The sequence below is a fragment of the Pyrus communis genome, chromosome 7, assembly GCF_963583255.1.
Source record: "Pyrus communis chromosome 7, drPyrComm1.1, whole genome shotgun sequence".
Classification (NCBI taxonomy): Eukaryota; Viridiplantae; Streptophyta; class Magnoliopsida; order Rosales; family Rosaceae; genus Pyrus; species Pyrus communis.
In genome coordinates, this window is record NC_084809.1 from 4,253,594 (window position 1) to 4,273,572 (window position 19,979).

A 19,979-nucleotide genomic window follows, 5' to 3' on the forward strand; every position below is an offset into this window, starting at 1 on the left:
ATTGTGTTCGGTTTTGTGCCAAGTCTTCCGCTAGCTCCAAGTATTTCATATCTTTTCCTATAGTCTTTTTCAAAGTCTTCCTAGGTTTTCTCTACCTCTTTTGTTACGAGTCTTCGTTTCATAGTCGCATCTTCTAAACGGAGTATCTGTAGGCCTTCAGTTCACGTGTCCAAACCATCTTAACTGATTTTCTCTCATTTTATCTTCAATTACAGTCACTCCTATTTTACTAGGATATCCTTGCTCTTAATACAAAAACTTACACATAACAACGCTGTATTAATACGTAATGCCACATGTGTGAATCCAATCCATATAGATGCTTCTCACCTCAATAGCAAATGAAACAAATAAAACAAGTTAAAAGCTGGGTTTTGCAGAATTGTTTATTGGCGTTGATCAACATTCGCACATTCGGACATCAGGGGAGTGATGAGGGAATGAGATCTCGTAGTATTTGTTTATTTAAATCACCTCATCTATCTAATTATTGTTAATCCTTTATTTTAAGCTTTGGCGCTGACTAATTGTTTCAAGTCCTACGCGGCCTCGTTATTTGACTATTCTGTATTTTTCATAAAAAAAACTTTGTATATTCACCTCCGTTGGTGAAATATTACCACAGTCACGTAGTATTTTTACTGTAAAAGTTTTTAACCTAAGTAACAAATTGAAAACCTTATTAATCAAGCAGTGTATCCACTTGTTTACATCTTATATGCGACTGTGCGAGCCCCTCCATATTCCTCATTTTGCTCATCAGCTTATTGGGTTTTAAGAATCGTTTTCAGTTATTGTTTTTTATGGGAAGTAGGTTAGCAAAAGTGAAACTCAAAAGAATTGACGGGAACACGTATAAATGGTGGACTAAGTAATTTAATTCGATGCAAAATAAAGAAATTTATTAGAACTTGACATGCTGAGAATCCTCTTAAAAAAAGTGGCTCCTTTAAAAAAAGCTATGGTACATGTATAATTGTTATCAACTCGTGTCATAAGGTGTTGGACAAGTCCTCAACAAGTGCAAATTTGAATAGCTTAAAAAAGGAGGGAAAAGCAAGAACGACTAAATGTAAAAACTTGTGCTCTACTATTTAGGATGGAAGCACCCACAATACGTTTTGCTTAAAAATTGAGCTTGTGGTGGGGTTTTTCGAAATTCTACAGGTTAAATTTTTGGTGGTTTTTCTTTGAACTTGAGTTGTCGTACTTTTTATTATGTGGAGTTTCGTGTTGTTATTATTGTTGAGGTCTTATGCGTGGTGTTGACAAATTTATAGCTTGAAAGTGACTCTTCTATTCTTCTCCTCGGTCGCTTTGGACTCGTTGGAAAAACCGCATTTCCCAGTTGCAGTACATGGTTTTCCTCTCATACGTATCAAGAAAGGAATGCAATTGTTGACAAATTAGCCAATTGAGGGTTTCTTTGGTCTTCACATTTTGGTATGCCGCTTTACAAAAAGAGTAAGGTTTATGTCCTATCTTTTTATGTATTTTATTTTTCTTATTTTATGAGAAGTAATATTTATATCCGTTGATTAGGTGTAACTTTTTTTCATTTTAATAAAATTTTCTCGCACCGCTAAGGTTCCTAAAAAAAAGTTTTGCTTAAAAATCAAGTACTTAAAGCTTGAAAGGGTTGTTCTTCATTATAATTTTTTTTTTGGCCAATTTCTTCAATATAATTGAATTTAAAAGAAAAAGAAAAATATAATCAAATATAAGTTTTCTGTACACATTAGTTGCGGAAGTAAACTTGAACATCAAGTAAAAGTTTGAAATATCTACGTGAACATTACTAAAATTCAATTAGCAGAAAGAAATAATGAGCAAAAAATTAAAATTCAAAAACAAGAAATATAAACAGGAAGGAACAGCTAATGAAGGCGTTTACATATTCTAAGCATAAAATTTGTGACCGTGCTTCTCCTCTCAAGTAATTTTACAATCATTGTTTTTGGCTGCCAACTGCCGCTCTGCATGTGAAGTCTCTCTCGCTAGTCGCTCTACTTCCGAAGTCGCCCCCACGTTTACTAAGCGTGTTTTGGGGTTTACACCTTTTTTTTCTTGAACTCTTTACCATTTCCCAATAAAATATCAAAGCTTTCTGGGGAAAACATTGCCGCATTCGAAGATTCCACCATTTCCGAGATAGGTGCGAACTTGCTCGAGCTTTTAGCTTCTGGGTTTTGTTTTTGAACAGTTTTGGCAATTTGGATTGCTGCATTTTCCCTGTAAAGTTATGAGCTTGTAGTTGTAGTAGTAATAAATCTGGGTTTTAAAGCTTGAAGCTTGCAGATGGTGGGCTTTTTTGATCTGGTTTGTGCTCAAGTTTTGGGGTTTTGGTTGTTAAATTTGTTCTTTCGAGGGATTTGTGAACTGGGTAGTGCTTAGATTCTGTGAATTTTGGTTAATCTGAAACTTTCCAGGAGTTTTGGGAAAAAGTCAGGAAGTTGAAGAAGGCAATGGATTTTGCCTGGAAAATTTGAATTAGGGTTTTCTGACATATGGGATTTGTATATTTGTAATGCAACGGTCTCTGATGTATAAATACCAGTAAAAATAAGCAAAATTTAGCATTCAATTTCACATAAACATGTCTTCAACTTCACCTTCTCCAAATTCTTCCCCTTCTGCGGTCTCACCGACTTCATCTGATACCACAACACCACCCCCATCAAATTCTTCAACTACCCCAACAACTACTGCAACCCCTTCTGACGCTTCACCTCCCCCTGCCCAATCTCCTCCTCCAGCATCACCAGCTGCCCCCTCTCCAAAATCATCACCACCTCCGTCAACTCCGCCACCAACTTCACCACCGCCTGCAGCTCCACCCCCATCATCTACTGCTTCTCCAACCGCGGCACCACCCCCATCATCACCTCCTCCAGCATCACCACCACCTTCTCCACCAGCTGCCTCTCCTCCAGCTGCATCTTCACCTCCATCAGAAGGTTCTCCCCCTCCCAAATCTTCCCCTACACCTCCTGTAGAAGCCTCACCTCCACCTAAATCCGCAGAGTCCCCGCCACCTTCGTCCAATTCTCCACCACCACCACAAGGAGAAGCACCAAAGAAATCTCCTTCATCCCCCACTGGTACACCTCCTCCATCTGCTTCCAAATCTGCCCCTGCACCAGCTGATAAATCTCCCCCTGCATCCACGGTGCAATCACCACCTCCTCCCAGTAATTCATCAAGTCCCACTAGCATACCACAGAAGCCAACTGCAAGGTCAACCACTGATGCCAATGTAACATCAAATGCCACATCCGGAAATAAAGGAGGGTTAGACACTGGAGGAGCTGTGACAATTGGAATTGTAGTTGGATTCCTGGTGCTCAGTCTTGTTGTAATGGCGGTGTGGTTCGCAAAGAAGCAGAAGAGAAGAAGAGCTGGAGCACATCTTGCCTACAACATGCCCTCCCCATTTGCTTCATCCCAGAATTCAGGTAACACATTGAGCATGCGTTACTTGAATTATGTCACTTTGTTGTTTGCTTGCTGACACTTATTCAAACTTGCTTCATTGACAAGGAATTCTAGCAGCTGTTCCATACGAACTGGATGAGCTTGCTTATTCAAAACTTGCTTTATTTTCTTGTTCATTTCTGCCATTCTACTTTCTTTTAGGGCCGTCAGTTCTTATACGGCCTTTAGGCTCTAACATTGTATAAAATCATATTAGAAGTAAGCTTTTGAGTTAGCTAGCAAGCTTTAGCTGAATGTGCAGATAAGGTAAATGGATTCGAATTAATGGAACTTTTTCTGCTCTCCAGATTCGGCATTTCTTAAGCCCTATTCTCCAGCTCCCCTTGTAGGAAATGGTTCTGGCAGCGATTACATGTATGCACAATCAGATGGTGGCGTTAACAATTCAAAGTCATGGTTCACATATGAAGAACTGATCAAAGCCACAAATGGGTTTTCAAAACAGAATCTTTTGGGCGAAGGTGGATTTGGTTGTGTATACAAAGGTGTTTTGGAAGATGAAAGAGAAGTTGCTGTAAAACAGCTCAAAATTGGTGGGGGACAAGGGGAGCGTGAGTTTAAAGCTGAAGTTGAAATTATTAGTCGAGTACACCATCGCCATTTGGTTTCCCTGGTTGGTTACTGTATATCCGAGCATCAAAGGTTGCTTGTCTACGATTTCGTTCCAAATGATACTCTTCATTTCCATCTTCATTGTAAGCCTTCTAATTTTGAAAGCAAGACCAATCTAAAATGTTCTGGAACCAAATAGGGGGCTTGTGTTATATCCTGTTGTGTCCAATATTGATGTCTTTTAGTTAAATTACATTAACCTGTGCCAATAAACTTGCTAATGCTGCACATGGTGCTTGGTAATTTATTTTTTAAAGTCACGGCATAATGTATCAAGCAATATTTTGGGCATTAGTAAATTTGAAGCGTAATTCTCTTCTGCATGCAGGTATCTTGTCAAAATTGTACCTCTTCTAACTTTCCTCTATTGAAAGCTGTAGGTGAGGGCATGCCAGTCCTGGATTGGGCAACCAGAGTCAAGGTTGCTGCTGGTGCAGCTCGTGGAATAGCTTACTTACATGAAGATTGTGAGTTTCTTCTTTTGTTCTGGAACTCTCAATTTGGATTCAACTTTTCTCGACCTTGGTTTGATCGAGTGCAAACACAATCAGAAATGACAGTTTTTCCTTAATTTTTTAATTAAATGAACAGTAGAATTTCCATCAAATACAAAGTTACAGTTTTTTATTTATCCTATGTGAAACAGCCATTAGTCAATAATCATACAGAGATTATAGTGTAAACGAGGGTCCTCTACATAAAAGTTTATATTAGTTTCCAAGGCTTTTAACTCTCTGAATGACGTTAACAATTGTGGAAGAATGCTTTGTTGTCAAGACAATTGATGTATTTAAAACAAGCTAGCTTATTTTTGGAATTTAATAGTGTTTGGTGCTTTGCATAAATGAAATAAATATTATATATATAAAGATTAGCTGTTTCCATACAAAGTTTGTTTCTCCAGTACTGTATTTATCAGCATGCCTTTGAGGATCTAATTCTCCCTCTCACAGTATTCTGTCTTAAATGTGTTGATCAGGTCATCCCCGCATTATTCACAGAGATATTAAGTCGTCAAACATCCTTTTGGATAGCAACTTTGAAGCTCAAGTATGTTAGTCGGTTACAACCTTAATTTAAAAATAAAAACACTTCTATGCAGTTATAGTGATTGCTTCTAGTGCTTGCAACACAAGCGCATTTCCATCTCCTTTTAAGTAAGAGCCTTTTTGGCAGCCTAATAATCATATATTCATGGAATGACTACAATTTCCTCTTACAATAATTGGCAGCCAGAACATGTTTTCCCTGTCTCAGATTGTTAATCATTTGACAGCAATTAATCTTCTAACGATGAATTTTACTTGTTAACAGGTTGCAGATTTTGGGCTTGCAAAGCTAGCATTGGATTCAAATACTCATGTGACCACAAGAGTAATGGGAACATTTGGGTAGTTTCCTTCACTTTTTTGGATCAGGAACCTTTCCATTTCTTCAATCTTTCCGTTGGCATCATTTGCTTTTTATATATTCTGATGAATGATATTGTGTGATTTTCCAGATACATGGCGCCAGAATATGCAACAAGTGGAAAGTTGACGGACAAGTCTGATGTTTACTCTTATGGTGTTGTGCTATTGGAGCTAATTACAGGTCGCAAACCTGTGGATTCTTCTCAGCCATTGGGTGATGAGAGCCTAGTTGAATGGGTAAATTCATAAACATTGTTGATATCTCCCTCTAGGTATTGGAAGTTATTTCTTTTCAAAAGTGCATCTATGCCAATCATTATGAGACTATTTTTCGCTTTTCGCTAAATTCCTGATTTTTTTTTCTTTTTCCATCAATTACGGAGTTGTGCTTAGAATCTCAAAGGGTTCAAGTCTAATAACTGAGAATTCTCAGACGGCTGAAGTCAAAAAGTGGCTTTCCGTTGGGCATGTTTAAGGTGGAGATTTTACCTGTTTGATGCTAACACTTTGATAGTCAGATAGCCGGCACTCCTATCTTACGTCGAATCCTTGGGATGCGATCATACCAAATCACATGCACCGGATCCCATCAGAACTCCGAAGTTAAGCGAGTTTGGGCGAGAGTAGTACTAGGATGGGTGACCTCATGGGAAGTCTTCGTGTTGCATCCCCCCACGGCCAACCCCACCTGGTGGGAAAAGGCTTTGTTGTGTTGTGTTGTGTTGTTGTATGCTAACACTCTGATGGATTGTTGTGGTTCTATCTAGCACAGTTAAGTCCTAGATTATAACATCTAAATTTTCCTGCAGGCTCGACCTTTGCTTAGTCAAGCACTTGAAAGTGAAGACTTAGAAGGGTTGGCAGATCCAAGGCTGGAAAAGAATTACGTCGAGAATGAAATGTTTAGAATGATTGAGGCGGCTTCAGCTTGTGTGCGTCATTCAGCTACGAAAAGGCCACGAATGAGACAGGTATTTACAGAATATTGCATGACACTTACCCACATTTTATTTCGACTGCAGAGAACTAATAATCTCTGTCCCTATGCTAGGTGGTAAGGGCTTTCGACTCCTTGGATGAATTCTCAGATCTCAGTAATGGAATGAAACCTGGCGAGAGCGAAATCTTTAATTCTGCAGAACACTCTGCACAGATTAGAATGTTTCAGAGGATGGCATTCGGCAGTGAAGACAACAGTACGAGTTTTTTCAATCAAAGTCAGAGCAGCTGGAAAAGTAGAGACTCCCGAGAGCAGGGGTACCAAAATCAGAGAAGCTGGGCGAGTAGAGACTCTCGGGAGCATGGGGATCAAACTCAGAGCAGCTGGAGTCGAGACCAGAGAGAACCGAGAAACCCCAGTGCCGCGATATCCATAGATAGATCTGGGATATGGAACAACTGAGAGTTCAACCAACTGTTTGAGCCAGGGTAGGCTGTGTTGTGTTGCTCATTTCTTGTAAATCTTACACAAATCATATCATTTTCCATTTATTTTTGTGTTCTCTGCTGACATGATTTTGTTGACAGGATCCCAATTTCTGTATTCTTTTTGTGATTTTGATTCATTGATACAGTATATTGTATGTATCTTATTTGAAATGTATAATTTTATCTGAATTATCCTTCTCTCCAAATACATGCATTATAGTTTTTCAATGTACCGATACATCAAATGTTATAATACAAGTAGTTTTTTTTTTTTTTTTTTTTTTTTTTTTTTTTTGTTGAAATTTTATTTCTCCTCGACCATGTGGCTAAGATTAAGATAAGATAAAATGCGGGCCCTGCTTGCATTCATTGAAATCTATATTCTATCTCCGAGTTATAGATGACTGACACTTGTATATGTTTTTTTTTTGCCGTTTAGTTAAGCCGTAAGATCAAAATAAAATGAGACAGTGTGGGCTCCACATGTATTAATGGTGAAAACTGATGCATGCATTAACGTTGAAATCTATATCCTATATCCTAGTTATTGATGACCGACACTTGTATATATTTTGTTTTTGCCATTTAGTTAATACGTAAGATCAAAATAAAGTGGGACGGTGTGGGCTCCACATGCATTAACGGTGAAAATTCTATTTATAGTACCAATCTCAATTGGTTAGTCTTAATCTAATCAATATTTTATGTTCGATTCTCCTACCATCTAACATTCATTTCTAGAACAGAGATCCTCGCCGGATCCTCTTTGTGTGGATCCCATAATCCTCCAATCACATCCGTTCATCGTGTATTGTGTGGTCAGTTTTTGTCAGCAACTGTTTATATTCAATTTTAAATAAAAAAATTTATACTAATTTTTAACCGTATAATGTACGATGAACAGATCTGATTTGATAATCCCCCGAATGCAAGGATCCATTTCTTGTGTCAAAAGCAAAAACGGAATAACATTATATTCAGGGCGACACTTCAAACACAAATCTAGAATAAAATATAGTTGTTTGCTTAACCGTATTATTTTTAAAATATAAAAAATTCTGGACGCAGTTGCAACTTTCCAAAGAATATGATTCTTGGCCAATCAAAGTTTGCCAAGTGTACCAACAACCAAGTTGGATTTTGACGAACGGAGAAGCGTCACACTTTACTTACTACCCTCGTGCTTTCATCTAATCTTCTCCAACTACCATCGCAAAAAATAGAAAGCTGCATCACTTTCGAGCTGCCGTTGTTGTTTATATCTAGTGTTGCATGAGACTTTAGAGAGAGAAAATAAGACAGAGAGAGAGAGAGAGAGAGAGAGAGATGGCAATGGAAGAAATGGAAGTCCCAAAACATTTGATGTCCTCTTCGGGGGAGGAACATAAAATTTGTGTCAAAAATGCATTCAGCTGCAGTTTAGATGCAAGAGATAGGAGGCTGGTTTGTGTGACCAGTGGGAATTCTCACTTGGGTTCTCACATAGTTAGGGCACTATTGGCCCGGGGTTATTTGGTCCGAGTTACCATTCAAAATGAAGGTACGTACCCCGTTTATATTTCGCGCATGACCCTCGAAATTTCGTTTTTGGCTTACCATGTTCGGTTTTGTTTTCTCAAACTATGTGTTGTGAGCAGTGGATTTTGAGGACATGAAGAAGCTAATGAGAGGTGAAGAGATAAGCCAGTTGGAGTGCGTGGTTGCGGCAAAGATGGGTGATTTGGATAATCTCTGCGATGCCTTTAGAGGTTGCCATGCAATTTTTCACACCTCCTCTTTTATTGATCCACATGGTATCTCCGGTTATTCAGTAAGTTTGTCAAAGCAGTGTGCTCGTTTCTTTGAACATAGTGTGATTCACCTCCTCGTAGATTAGACTAGTTTATAATACTTTTCTGAGGTATTGCGCAATATTATACTATTGATCAGGAAAAAATGGCATTTCTTGAAACTGAAGGGGCAAGAAATGTAATTGAAGCTTGTGGGAGGGCAGCATATGCAAAGAGATGCATCTTCACTTCCTCTCTCCTTGCTGCGATCTGGACAGGTGAAAACTACGAAGAAAAGAAGATCATCGATGAGTATAGCTGGACCAATGTGGAATTCTGCAGAGAAAACAAGGTATGCAAATACAAATATAAAAACTTTGAGGGCCTTTGAATGAATTTTTTTTTGCTAATTGGTCGCACCAAATAATATTTTTAACAAATTCATCATTTTACTTTGACTGATAGCTTTGGTTAGCCCTAGGGAAGACCACAGCAGAGATGGCTTGTTGGAGGAAGTCCAAGGAAATGAAAGTCAATCTTGTTACTGTGTGCCCTGGCCTCCTAATGGATGCATCTCATCCAAATGCTCACATATCCACTTCCATACCATATCTTAAAGGCAAATCCTCTCGTTCTGCATATCAAAGATCTTAAAAACGAGACATATTCTCTTGCCAAACAGTCTCGATAGTTTAATATGAGACCACACTAGCAGTAACAACTTAATATGTCAGATTGTGTGATAAGAGAACGTCTCATCTAATACTTATTTTTGCATGTTTTTACACTCTTTCTGCAGGTGGCAAGACAATGCTCAAACACGGTCGCCTGGCTGTGGATGACGTGAAGAAGGCGGCTAAGGCGCATGTCTGCGTTTACGAAGCGATGGACCATGGCGCCAGCGGGCGATACCTCAGCTTTGGGAAGGTTGTAACAAAAATGGCTGAAGCCATTGAGTTAGAGAATGGATTGAAGATTCATGGGTTGTTATCAGGAGAAGGACTTGAGGACTTGGGTGAAGAAACAGATGAAGAACTACAAAGCATGCTTAGTAATGCAAAGCTTGCCAGATTGATTGGAGCTTCACAAAAGTTGTCTTGCAAGTAGTGGAGGCACATGGCTGCATCATGAGAGAGAGAGAGAGAGAGCTAAAACAAAATTATTGCTCCTTGGTCCTTGATAATTGAGTACCCTTCGTTATACTGTGAAAGCATTTTTGTTTTTTTTTCTTTCTTTCTTATTTTTGATTGGATGGATGGGATACTTTGTGCAAGACTAGCCATCCCATTTGTTGCAAGTACTTGAAAAGGTAGTGCTATCCACACTTTTTTTTTTAATTTTTACACAAAATTTTCAATTTTCGACCATCAGATTGAGTGAATTGAAGATGATCAAATGATACGAATTAACAAGAAGCGTGTAGAAAAGTAAAATTAAGTGCGTAGATAGCACCATTCTTCTTAAAATAGGTCTCAATGTACAAGTCTTTTTACTATAAGCAAATAACATTTAATTTAGAGAATCATTATCGACACTTTACAAATGTTTTCTTGTCACTTTTTGATGCAGTCTAATAATATCTCTCTTTATTTGTAAGTGAGAGATATTAGGTTCGATTCTCGCGCAAAGGTAAATTTGAACCACATCATTAATAGCTCGTTATGAGGAGAGATACTATGTTCATTATTTTAAAATTCTTTAATAATATTAAATTTCAACATTTAAACTCAATACTACTTGACAAAGTGAAAGGAAATATTCAAAACAAACGGGTAAAATTTGGTGCCACCTGTCCAAAAATAATTGGACCTAATAGAACTGCGGTAAATCCAAAAAGCCCAACTCACCTAACATTTAAGAAAACGTCCTCCAAACGACGTCGTTGACAGTCGGGTCATCCGTAGGCAAAGATAAAGAGAAAGAAAGGAACAGGAGAGAGAGAGTTCGGTTGCGCAGCAAGAAAACAAACCAGTACCCAAGTTAGTGTGTTTGTGTGTGTGTGATCGAAATTCGAAAGGACGAACGAGAGGAATCAAATCAATCAATCAAGCGATCGAGAAATCAAGAAGTGAAGAAATGGGGGGAGAGAGAGAGGACCCACAGCAGCTCAAGAGAGCGACGGCGGCGGCCTACGACTACGAGAACGACCCCAGGTGGGCCGACTACTGGTCCAACATCCTCATCCCTCATCACATGTCCTCCCGCAGCGACGTCGTCGACCATTTCAAGCGCAAGTTCTACCAACGCTTTATCGTCCGTACTCTGTCTTTCTCTCTTCCTTGTGCAGTTTCTTTAATCTGAGTGATTACTCACTATTAATTGGTTGCTGATTAGCGTTTGTTTCTTCGAATTTGGACTCTGAACACTTGAATCTCAATTGGGTTTCTTCTGTTTTGTGAAATTGGGGTCGTTTTTCCAATTGGGTAATTTTGGGTTTTGTCCTCTGTTTCTTTGTTTGATGATGAATTGATAATTTGGATTCCTGATTTTGCTTCTGGGTTTCGATTTTGAAAATTTTAGGCAGAATTCAGTAGCATTTTCAATGTTGGGTTTCGATTATGGAAACTTTATGCAGAACTCTGTTTCTTTGTTTGATGATGAATTGATTCAGTAGCTTTTTCAATGTTGGGTTTCGATTATGGAAAGTTCATTCAGTTCAGTTCTTTTCTTTTTAGATTTCTGAGTAACAGTGAGATCTTGCTATTTTTGTTTTCAAAAGGAACAGTTTTGATACATGAGTACAACTTTAAGGTCAACATTTGGTTGAAGAATTATGCTTTAGGGGTTTCAGTTTGTGGTTTTATCATTGTTTAAGAGTGCCTTCTTGGTAAATGCTTCGGGGAATGTAATTTGGTCGGAGATGCATGGATTTTGTTAGATTTTTCTTTTAATTCTGTGCACCTTGACAAAGTTTGTACCTGGATTTTGTGAATAGGATCCTGAACTTATGGTAGACGTGATGTCATCTAGCAGTTCTGCCCAGCCAAACAGACCATCTGCCTCGTCCCGGACGACAAATGACCAAACTCAGCCCCGTAGCGCAGGTTGGGATGCTTTAATTTTTCTGTACAAAAATTTGGATATGCCAAAATTGCTGTTTCCTTTAAAAGAAATGAAATTTATCTCAAAATAAAACTGTAGTTTCTTTCAGTAGTCTGGAATTTGTCGATAATAGTTAATTGACCTTGAATTGGTGTTTGTAGGTTCAACTCCCAGAACTCCAGGGACACCAGCAGCAGCTCCTCCAACTTCTCTGCGTTGGGATCGAAAAACCATTCAGTTTTCTGTAAACGCTTGGGTACTGTCAAGTCTACTCATGCATTGATAGAATCAGATTTATTTTTATTTTCGTATCTATCTGTCAAATTCTATCCTTGCAAGGCGAATGATGTTTATAAATCAGCCTGATTTTGAAGAAATGTTGGGACTTCTTGTAGTTTTTCTTTCTAATTGACCTTCACAGTTTATCTTGTTCCCTTCAACCATGTTCTCTATGGACAGTCTCAATAAACACTTTTATGTAGGTTAGAGTTTATGTTTTACTTTTGACTCTATGGTTTTTCAATGCAACTGAACTGCTGTAATGTTATTCTTGTGCAGTTGGGCAAGGGTCCTTCTCTATGACAAATATGTGTTCTTCTTTTGAATCCAAAACTTGCTGTTAACAATGACGTCTTGCTAAGTGCTGCTTACATTTTAATATGTCTGTTGTTATTGATTCCTTTTGTATGTCTTTCTTCCCTGCAGGTGTTTCTTGTGGCTGTGTTTGCAATTTTCCCACTGGTGCCTAGAAACCTTTCACATAGGGCATATCGGCTTTCCTTTATGGGCACTGCATGTTCATCTCTGTATTCCTTGTACTCGCTCTACGGGGTAAATCTACTTTCTCAGATTCAATCACTTGCTCTCTTATTTCATTAACTTGGATGTGCTGTCCTTGTTCATATTTGATTAACGCACCCTTTACTTTTCAGAAACCAAGGGCTTGGAACTTGCAGGCTTTTCAAGTGTACTTTCAGTCAATTATCATGACTAAGGATTTTATCTACTTGATGTACTGCCTTACCTTTGTCACATCACACCTTTGCCTAAAATGTAAGCATTCCATAATCCTCAAGTTTTGTCTTCTCTTTTCTTATATGTTTTCAATCTAAGTCGGACTCGTGTTCTTGGCATGTCTAGTTTAATGATGTGATGTTTATTGCAGTCGCGCTGATTCCCATTCTGTGTCGGGCTCTTGAGCACGTTGCCAAGTTCCTTAGGCGCAATTTTAGTCAATCCTCCTTGTACAGGTAGAAGAGTTGATGTTCAATAATGTTGCTTTATATTTACTTGTGTTAGATACCTGCTCCCGTGGGGATAGTAGTATTTCAATTTTAAGCACTGTTATTTGCATCCAATTTTGTTACGCTGTGGATTGCTAATTCTGATGCTGGGCATCAGGATAGTTTTCAAGATTTTTCGAGCGCATTTACTTTTGGTTTGATGTTCAGTCCAATCTAAATGAATAGTACCTTACCAGATTGAGTTTAAATCTACCTGTTTTCTTTACTGAGCGATATCTTTTCTTCTGCCATGGTGAGCAGGAAGTACCTGGAAATGCCTTGTGTTTGGGTGGAGTCAAATACAACTACCCTCAGCATACTTTCTTCACATGCTGAGATCGGACTTGGCTTCCTTCTGATTATTTCATTGTTCTCGTGAGTTGCTTTGAACCATTTTCTGCGCTGCATTTTTCTAGTCATGGACACATTCTTATTCCATTGTCATTATGCTTTTCACTTCCAACATTTCTTAATTTGTGATGTATTTTTGGTAGGTGGCAGCGCAACATTGTACAGGCATTCATGTACTGGCAGGTGCGTTTCCGTTCTTTTCTTATCATTATGGAGTGGCATCTGTGTTCCTGAAGCTAAATTGTTTCAATCATGTTGAACACGCTAGCCACAAACACACAAATGGATAAAAGCACTTGAAAATATGCACTGAGTCGGTGCCCCTTGCAAACATTATTCTTCTTATTGATTATAGAGATGGAGATATCATTTTCTGCAAGCGTAGGCTCACTCGACAAGTAATTTTTTGTCAGTTTAGGTCAAGATCTTGGTAATTTATGGAGTCGAGAAGTGCATTAGTGATGTAAAAAGTTGATTTCAATACGTTCATTTTTCGCGAATATCTCGAACTCATAGCAGAGCCTAATGAGTTTCGTCTGTAATACATTTTACAGCTGTTGAAGCTCATGTATCATGCCCCAGCGACTGCTAACTACCATCTGAGCGTGTGGACCAAGATCGGAAGGACAGTTCACCCTCTTATCCACCGCTACACCCCGTTCTTGGGAACTCCCCTCTCTGCTGTCCAGAGATGGTGGTTGCGGTAGAGGCAGAGAATCAGAGACTCAGCGTTCTTGGGAACTCCCCTCTCTGCTGTCCAGAGATGGTGGTTGCGGTAGAGGTAGAGAATCAGAGACTCGGAAGAAGAAGATGAGATTGGAGAAGGACGTCAATGGAAATTCGCTTGAATTCTTGTAAGCTAAAAGAAAAAACTGCCGTCTGATGTACTGAATTTGTCGGAACTCATTTGGATTGCGGGTGGATAAAAAGTATATCGAGTTAGTTTTCTCTTGTGGATTTTATTCATCCAAATGCCGATTCTGATGGACTACAAACTCTTTTTACCAAATACCATATAGATTCGCCCAAGTACGATATCTATGATGTTTCAGAGTATACGACGATATGTAAAAAATTTTAACAGTTAAATACTAATTATGTTTTTTTTTTTATGAAAAAATTTACCAGTTAAATTACTCGAAGTATCTAATATTTTGAAGCACTGTAAAAAATCTCTAATTGTAGATGTGGAGTAACATAGGCTAAAGTGGAAGTGCCTTCTCCCTTTTAATATTGCGTCTACATAAAAAAAATCGAATCTTGATCTATTGAGAGAATATTTCCAGTGAAGTTTACACGTGAACGTCTTCTTTTTTTTAAATATTATCTTATTTTATATGAAAGATATTTTCTTCGGATTTCTTTCCTATCTTATATTTCAGAATTAAGTAAAAGTTGCAATTTTACTTTCCGGGAGCTTCAAAATATACAATTTTATTTTTTAATTTCTGGTAGCTTCAGGTTCCAACGGTTCTGGAGTTATCTTCCGGGAGCTTCAAAATTAACGGTTTAACGGTAAATAGTAAAAGTAATGTCCACCGAAATTAGCAAATCACCAAAAAAAGCTTAGAAAGCAATTTCGGATCCATTTCTTTTACTAAAAAAGTTAAACAATTGTTTGATTGATTGATTGATTGATTGATTGTTTGAAAAGATTGGAGCTTTCATCGTCCAGCTGTATACCCACTACCCGGCAGCTATGGCGTCGGAAACCGATCGTCTTCTCCGGCAATCTTCCTCTTCCGCGGCGGAAGACATGGCGGAAAATGCCGACGCATCGAAGCCTTTCCTTTGTAGGTTTTTGAGCTATCCTGTTGCTAATACCAATACATCGAGCCACAAGAGGCGTCGCAGGCTCGCCGAGAAATTCGCCTCCGCCGCGCCCCGCCCTCGTCGGCAGCAGTCGTTCAGCCGCGACATCGGCCACGCTGCCAAGGAGACTTACCTGATTACTAGCCTCAGCTTCACGCTCCTTCGATACCTCGGGTATCCATTCTTCTTCTTCTTTAGATCCTCCTAGCTTTACTTGGTCAAGGATTGGGTTTAAATTTAACCTCTGTTTGGTTGCCGAGAAAATTGTGGGAAACCGAAAGAAAATGGATTTATAGAACAAAAACCAGAGTCTATCAATTTTCTAAGTTGTATGGAATTTTTGTGTTCAATTATCGTTAATTTTTGCTGAAAAATGCAAGTTTTTGTTATTTCTAATCATATATTTTGATTCAGGGTAGGCTACCGGTGGATGACGAGATTGCTTGCTCTTGGTTGCTATGCTATGTTACTAATGCCAGGATTTCTTCAAGGTTTGTGTGTTTATGTAACTACTTGCTCTTACACATTCATTGCCAATATAAATTTGTTTCCCTTTTCGTTATTTGTTTTATATTTCGTCAAATCATAGTACCTGCTGCTCGAATTATAAGAAAGATGCGATTTGTTTGATTTGTCGCTAATCGAAGAAAGAACTTGCCGCCTGGATAGGGTTTTGCACCATCATAGTCTTTCGGAAAAGGCTCCTAGTTTGATTATTGTTGTTGATGTACTTCAGTATTCCCGTTGTTAAGACTTCAGTAGTGTTATGTCCGTAGATTTCACACTACCGTTCCATGATGTTCTTTGACGTGACCCACTTCTTGAACGTAGATTTGTTTGTTTGACATATGATGAGAGTTTCTAATTTTCTTTGTTTTATTATATTAATCAGTTAATGTAGTGAATACTCTCTTGTGCATTTAACCAGAACATAACTTGATTGTTTACTTTTCTTCAGTTGCAATATGTTATTTCTTTTCAAGCCAGGTCCAGCGTAGTATTGTGTATGGAGATCAACCAAGAAATAGGTAGGTGGATTTTGTCGAAGGAAATTAAACAGTTGATTTAGATTTTTCAAATTCTGTGACCCCATTTATTTCATGTATCATTTACAGGTTGGATCTATATTTACCTGCAAATAGTGATGGAAAAAGGCCGGTAGTGGTATTTGTAACAGGTGGAGCCTGGATTATTGGGTGAGTGATTTTAAATAGATGAGAGCTGTTACTTCAGCAATTCTTATAAGTTTCTTTCATGAATTGGTGCAACGGCCTGGAGATGATATGCTCTTTGTTTTTTGGGGATCATGCAAAACATCTTTAGGTGAAGTTTCTGGTTATATATATGTGGCCATTTATTTAGTTATTTGACATTAAGTTTCCATAGTTTCGTGCTGATGTAGGTATAAAGCTTGGGGTTCCCTTTTAGGTCTGCAGTTGGCTGAAAGAAACATCATTGTGGCATGCATTGATTACAGGTAATTGGTTTTAGTTTAAGCAGTGCAAGTTATAATGTGTGATTACTTTAACTTATATATGGTGCTTTAGATGAAGTATTTGGAAAAAAATAGTAGACACCATGTCCACTGTGTCTATTATTAGAGTGATACATTCAAACATTAAAGTATTCGTTTTGGTTCACCAAGCTTTGGCTTTGTAAAAGTTAAGGGGAACCTATGTAAAGTTTGTTGTTTTGCGCAATGAAGGCTGTGTCATGTCACTCAAATGAACAATTATACACTTCCGGTATGTCCTTTACAAGTGTTGTTGATATGAATTATATGGTTCATGCAGAAACTTTCCGCAGGGTACCATCAGTGATATGGTGAAAGATGCTTCTCAGGGGATCTCATATGTCTGCAACAATATAGCAGATTATGGAGGTGACCCTAATAGGTGACATACTAATATTCGTTCTTTCCTTTCTTGTGCATCTCGAAACTGATTGTATGTATATATATATATATATATATATATATATATATTCATTTATTATAGTCGTTTTGTGATTGTTTTGAGTAGGATCTATCTAATGGGACAATCTGCTGGTGCACATATTTCTGCTTGTGCTCTCTTGGATCAAGCAATCAAAGAAGCTAAGAAGGAAGAGAGCATTTCTTGGAGCGTCTCCCAGATAAAGGCTTATTTTGGTTTATCTGGCGGGTAAAGATCTATTTGCTTCATCATTGTGAATCAATTGAAATTTTACTGAATTTGAAAGGGAAAAAAATGAATTGGATGCACCAATTGCGAGAATGTGGCTTCACAAAAAGGTCCAAGTATGTCTTAAAATAGGCTAGAAAATTTCAAAACGTCTAGAAACATAAATACTGGTACACATGTTATCTGATAGTGGAAAGAAATCATCCCATCTGGTCATGTAATTGTCCGTATAAACACTAGAATCTGATGACCAGTAATTGTCCGTATAAACACTACATGCATGGGTCATTGTTGTATCAAGCTCCATCAGAGACTGATGACCAGTAGTTGCCTTAGTACTATGTAGATGGATCTGTTGACGGGTTTGGATGGGTATACTAATCTTCTTTTATTCTCCTCACAGGTACAATTTGTTTAATTTAGTTGATCATTTCGATAATCGTGGACTATATCGTTCCATCTTTTTGAGGTACTTACCATATGATGTGTTGCTAGCCATTCTTTGGCATACTCATATCAATTATATTGTAACTTTTCTTGCTTGTTACTTACTGATGCTTTTGTTTTGATGTGTCATGACTCATGCAGCATTATGGAAGGTGAAGAATCCTTACATCAGTTTTCTCCTGAAGTTAAAGTAAACGACCCAAGCAATAGGAATGCCGTTTCTCTCTTGCCTCCTATCACTCTTTTCCATGGAACTGCAGATTATTCGATACCATCAGACGCCAGGTTAGAATGCCCCAGATATAAATTGTACCTTTATATGGGATTATATGGAATTTTGATGCCTCCTGTGAACACAGTATATAAATTCCCTTTAATTTAATGCTACGTTCATATTCTTCTGAAGGAACATAGGAAACCATTACGTAGATGTCTATTACATTAGCATATTGTGCCTCCTACAAATCGAGTCCGAAAATGTTTCTTAAAGTAAATTGGATCTAATGCCTGTCATCCATGACATTTGCTCTTTCTTTCGATTCTATCTGCACGGTATACATTCATACCTTGAACGAAACATTTTGCCTTTTGTAGAAAGCTTCAATTTGGTCCGTCTTGATACAGACGCCTGAATCCAACTTAAACTTTTCTAGAGAATATCATGGCGTGATAGTATCAGTAAATAATGTGTCTTTATGTGCAGTAAAGTTTTTGCAGACACGCTTCAAAAGGCAGGAGCTAAAGCTGACTTAATACTATATGACGGAAAGACTCATACAGATTTGTTTCTTCAAGTAAGTGATTTTTCAGATGTGAGAATTTTACAATTGTCGTTATTGCAAACTTACGGCCTCCATTGCTATTCGCTTTTTATGAACTTACAATATTTACAGTTCAGACTCTTTGAGAGCAATCTGAAATAGGATATCAGGAATTCATTTATAGGCATCTGACTCTTGGCTGCACTTTATAGGATCCTCTACGAGGCGGCAAAGATGAATTGTTTGACCAACTAGTTTCCGTGATACATGCTGGTGATACTGAAGCTCTTGAGAAAGATGCTATTGCACCTCCGAGAAGGCGCCTTGTTCCGGAGCTCTTGTTGAAGTTGGCACGCTGCATCAGCCCCTTTTAGGCCTTGTACACTGTCACTATTGAAGACCAATTAGGTCCATGCAAAGGAGAGGCTTCAATCGGCCCGTGGAGATCTAGATTATTCAGAAGACATTACAACATATTTACTTTGATGAGGTTGCTCCATCATAATCCACGAGTTGAATATATCGAAGACAGAGATCGGTAGCCTCAGATATCTAGAGATGTCTCTCTCCTTGTAATCCAATTGTTTTACATGATTGGAAGAATTTGTTTTTGTTGTCCCTTAATGTAGACTTAAAACGCCAAAACTCGTAGATTAGCGGGCGGTCTTTACTTGGTTTCTGTATTAAACAGTTTCCTTTTGTTATTCACAGAACACATTGTTGCCATTCGTGGTGATTTTTTAAGGTGCAAATAAATCAGTTTCTACATTGTTTCAGGCAGAATTGTGCTTTGGCATAACATCTTGGTTGCCTTTCATTACCTATTCCAGCTGAAACAGCTCCAAGAGAAACAGGGAAATAATTCAAATTGAAAGCGAACGTACTCCGACAGGAAAGAAAAACGAGTTTAAGAACCGTGAGCTCCTCTGCAACAAACTGCCGCCAAGTTCAGTGCATCATACATTATTCTTCGCGTTTCTGTTTCAACGTCAATACAATCACCTAATGACTTTCGGGAAAATGGAAACTCACCATCGGATAAAATGACAGTGGAGTGTTACAAAATTATATAAGAACCTGTTTACATAAGTATTAACTTCTAACATTTAACCCTAACCTACTGAGTACGACGCATTTGGATTCAATTCTCATCCATACAAAGGCACAAGCAATCTGCGCTCATACTCGAAGCAAAATTTTCTTTATCGGGGGAAAGTAAACCTGAAAAACATTGATCAATGCTCTAACTACTTGGAGATTTTATCAGCAGATGGTGGAACCTTAACAGCTGGGGTGGAAGAGCTAGCAGAAGCCTCTTCCGCTGCATAATGCTTGCGTAATCTCTCCTGAAGTGCACGTACACGGTCCTCAGTCTTGCGAAGCTTTCTCCATCTGTAGGTACCCC

At 38.3% G+C, this 19,979-nt stretch overlaps 4 protein-coding genes and 1 non-coding gene across 7 annotated transcripts; all 5 read left to right on the forward strand.

Annotated features, from left to right (window-relative positions):
• Positions 1 to 1,914: 1,914 nt before the first annotated feature.
• Positions 1,915 to 7,147, forward strand: LOC137739568 (proline-rich receptor-like protein kinase PERK8). Of its 2 annotated transcripts, none has more exons than XM_068479187.1 (8): positions 1,915 to 3,455; positions 3,783 to 4,190; positions 4,482 to 4,574; positions 5,087 to 5,157; positions 5,422 to 5,498; positions 5,609 to 5,756; positions 6,329 to 6,490; positions 6,571 to 7,147. In XM_068479187.1, the coding sequence occupies exons 1-8, from the start codon at positions 2,597 to 2,599 to the stop codon at positions 6,919 to 6,921; spliced, it is 2,169 nt and encodes a 722-aa protein (XP_068335288.1). In that variant the 5' UTR covers positions 1,915 to 2,596; the 3' UTR covers positions 6,922 to 7,147. The 2 variants fall into 2 exon arrangements, with proteins under 2 accessions (XP_068335288.1, XP_068335289.1); XM_068479188.1 differs by having other exon boundaries at positions 4,488 to 4,574.
• Positions 6,072 to 6,190, forward strand: LOC137741192 (5S ribosomal RNA). The gene has a single exon (XR_011069226.1). It is a non-coding gene; the product is annotated as a 5S ribosomal RNA (ribosomal RNA).
• A 1,102-nt stretch (positions 7,148 to 8,249) lies between the features above and the next one.
• On the forward strand, positions 8,250 to 10,097 carry LOC137741002 (cinnamoyl-CoA reductase-like SNL6). The gene is made up of 5 exons (XM_068480811.1): positions 8,250 to 8,487; positions 8,585 to 8,757; positions 8,877 to 9,068; positions 9,182 to 9,335; positions 9,516 to 10,097. The coding sequence occupies exons 1-5, from the start codon at positions 8,274 to 8,276 to the stop codon at positions 9,821 to 9,823; spliced, it is 1,041 nt and encodes a 346-aa protein (XP_068336912.1). The 5' UTR covers positions 8,250 to 8,273; the 3' UTR covers positions 9,824 to 10,097.
• A 546-nt stretch (positions 10,098 to 10,643) lies between these two features.
• On the forward strand, positions 10,644 to 14,403 carry LOC137739341 (uncharacterized). 2 transcript variants are annotated; one of them, XM_068478900.1, is made up of 10 exons: positions 10,644 to 10,969; positions 11,652 to 11,760; positions 11,920 to 12,014; positions 12,464 to 12,589; positions 12,691 to 12,811; positions 12,924 to 13,008; positions 13,303 to 13,416; positions 13,536 to 13,575; positions 13,947 to 14,101; positions 14,174 to 14,403. In XM_068478900.1, exons 1-9 carry the CDS (start codon positions 10,793 to 10,795, stop codon positions 14,097 to 14,099), a joined length of 1,020 nt encoding a protein of 339 aa, XP_068335001.1. In that variant the 5' UTR covers positions 10,644 to 10,792; the 3' UTR covers positions 14,100 to 14,101; positions 14,174 to 14,403. The 2 variants fall into 2 exon arrangements, with proteins under 2 accessions (XP_068335001.1, XP_068335002.1); XM_068478901.1 differs by having other exon boundaries at positions 10,645 to 10,969; positions 13,947 to 14,403.
• Positions 14,404 to 14,816: 413 nt separating this feature from the next.
• On the forward strand, positions 14,817 to 19,350 carry LOC137739735 (probable isoprenylcysteine alpha-carbonyl methylesterase ICMEL2). Its single transcript, XM_068479421.1, has 11 exons — positions 14,817 to 15,378; positions 15,619 to 15,695; positions 16,163 to 16,232; positions 16,320 to 16,400; positions 16,607 to 16,681; positions 16,998 to 17,099; positions 17,226 to 17,366; positions 17,770 to 17,835; positions 17,955 to 18,098; positions 18,517 to 18,607; positions 18,787 to 19,350. Exons 1-11 carry the CDS (start codon positions 15,092 to 15,094, stop codon positions 18,946 to 18,948), a joined length of 1,296 nt encoding a protein of 431 aa, XP_068335522.1. The 5' UTR covers positions 14,817 to 15,091; the 3' UTR covers positions 18,949 to 19,350.
• The last annotated feature ends 629 nt before the right edge of the window (positions 19,351 to 19,979 follow it).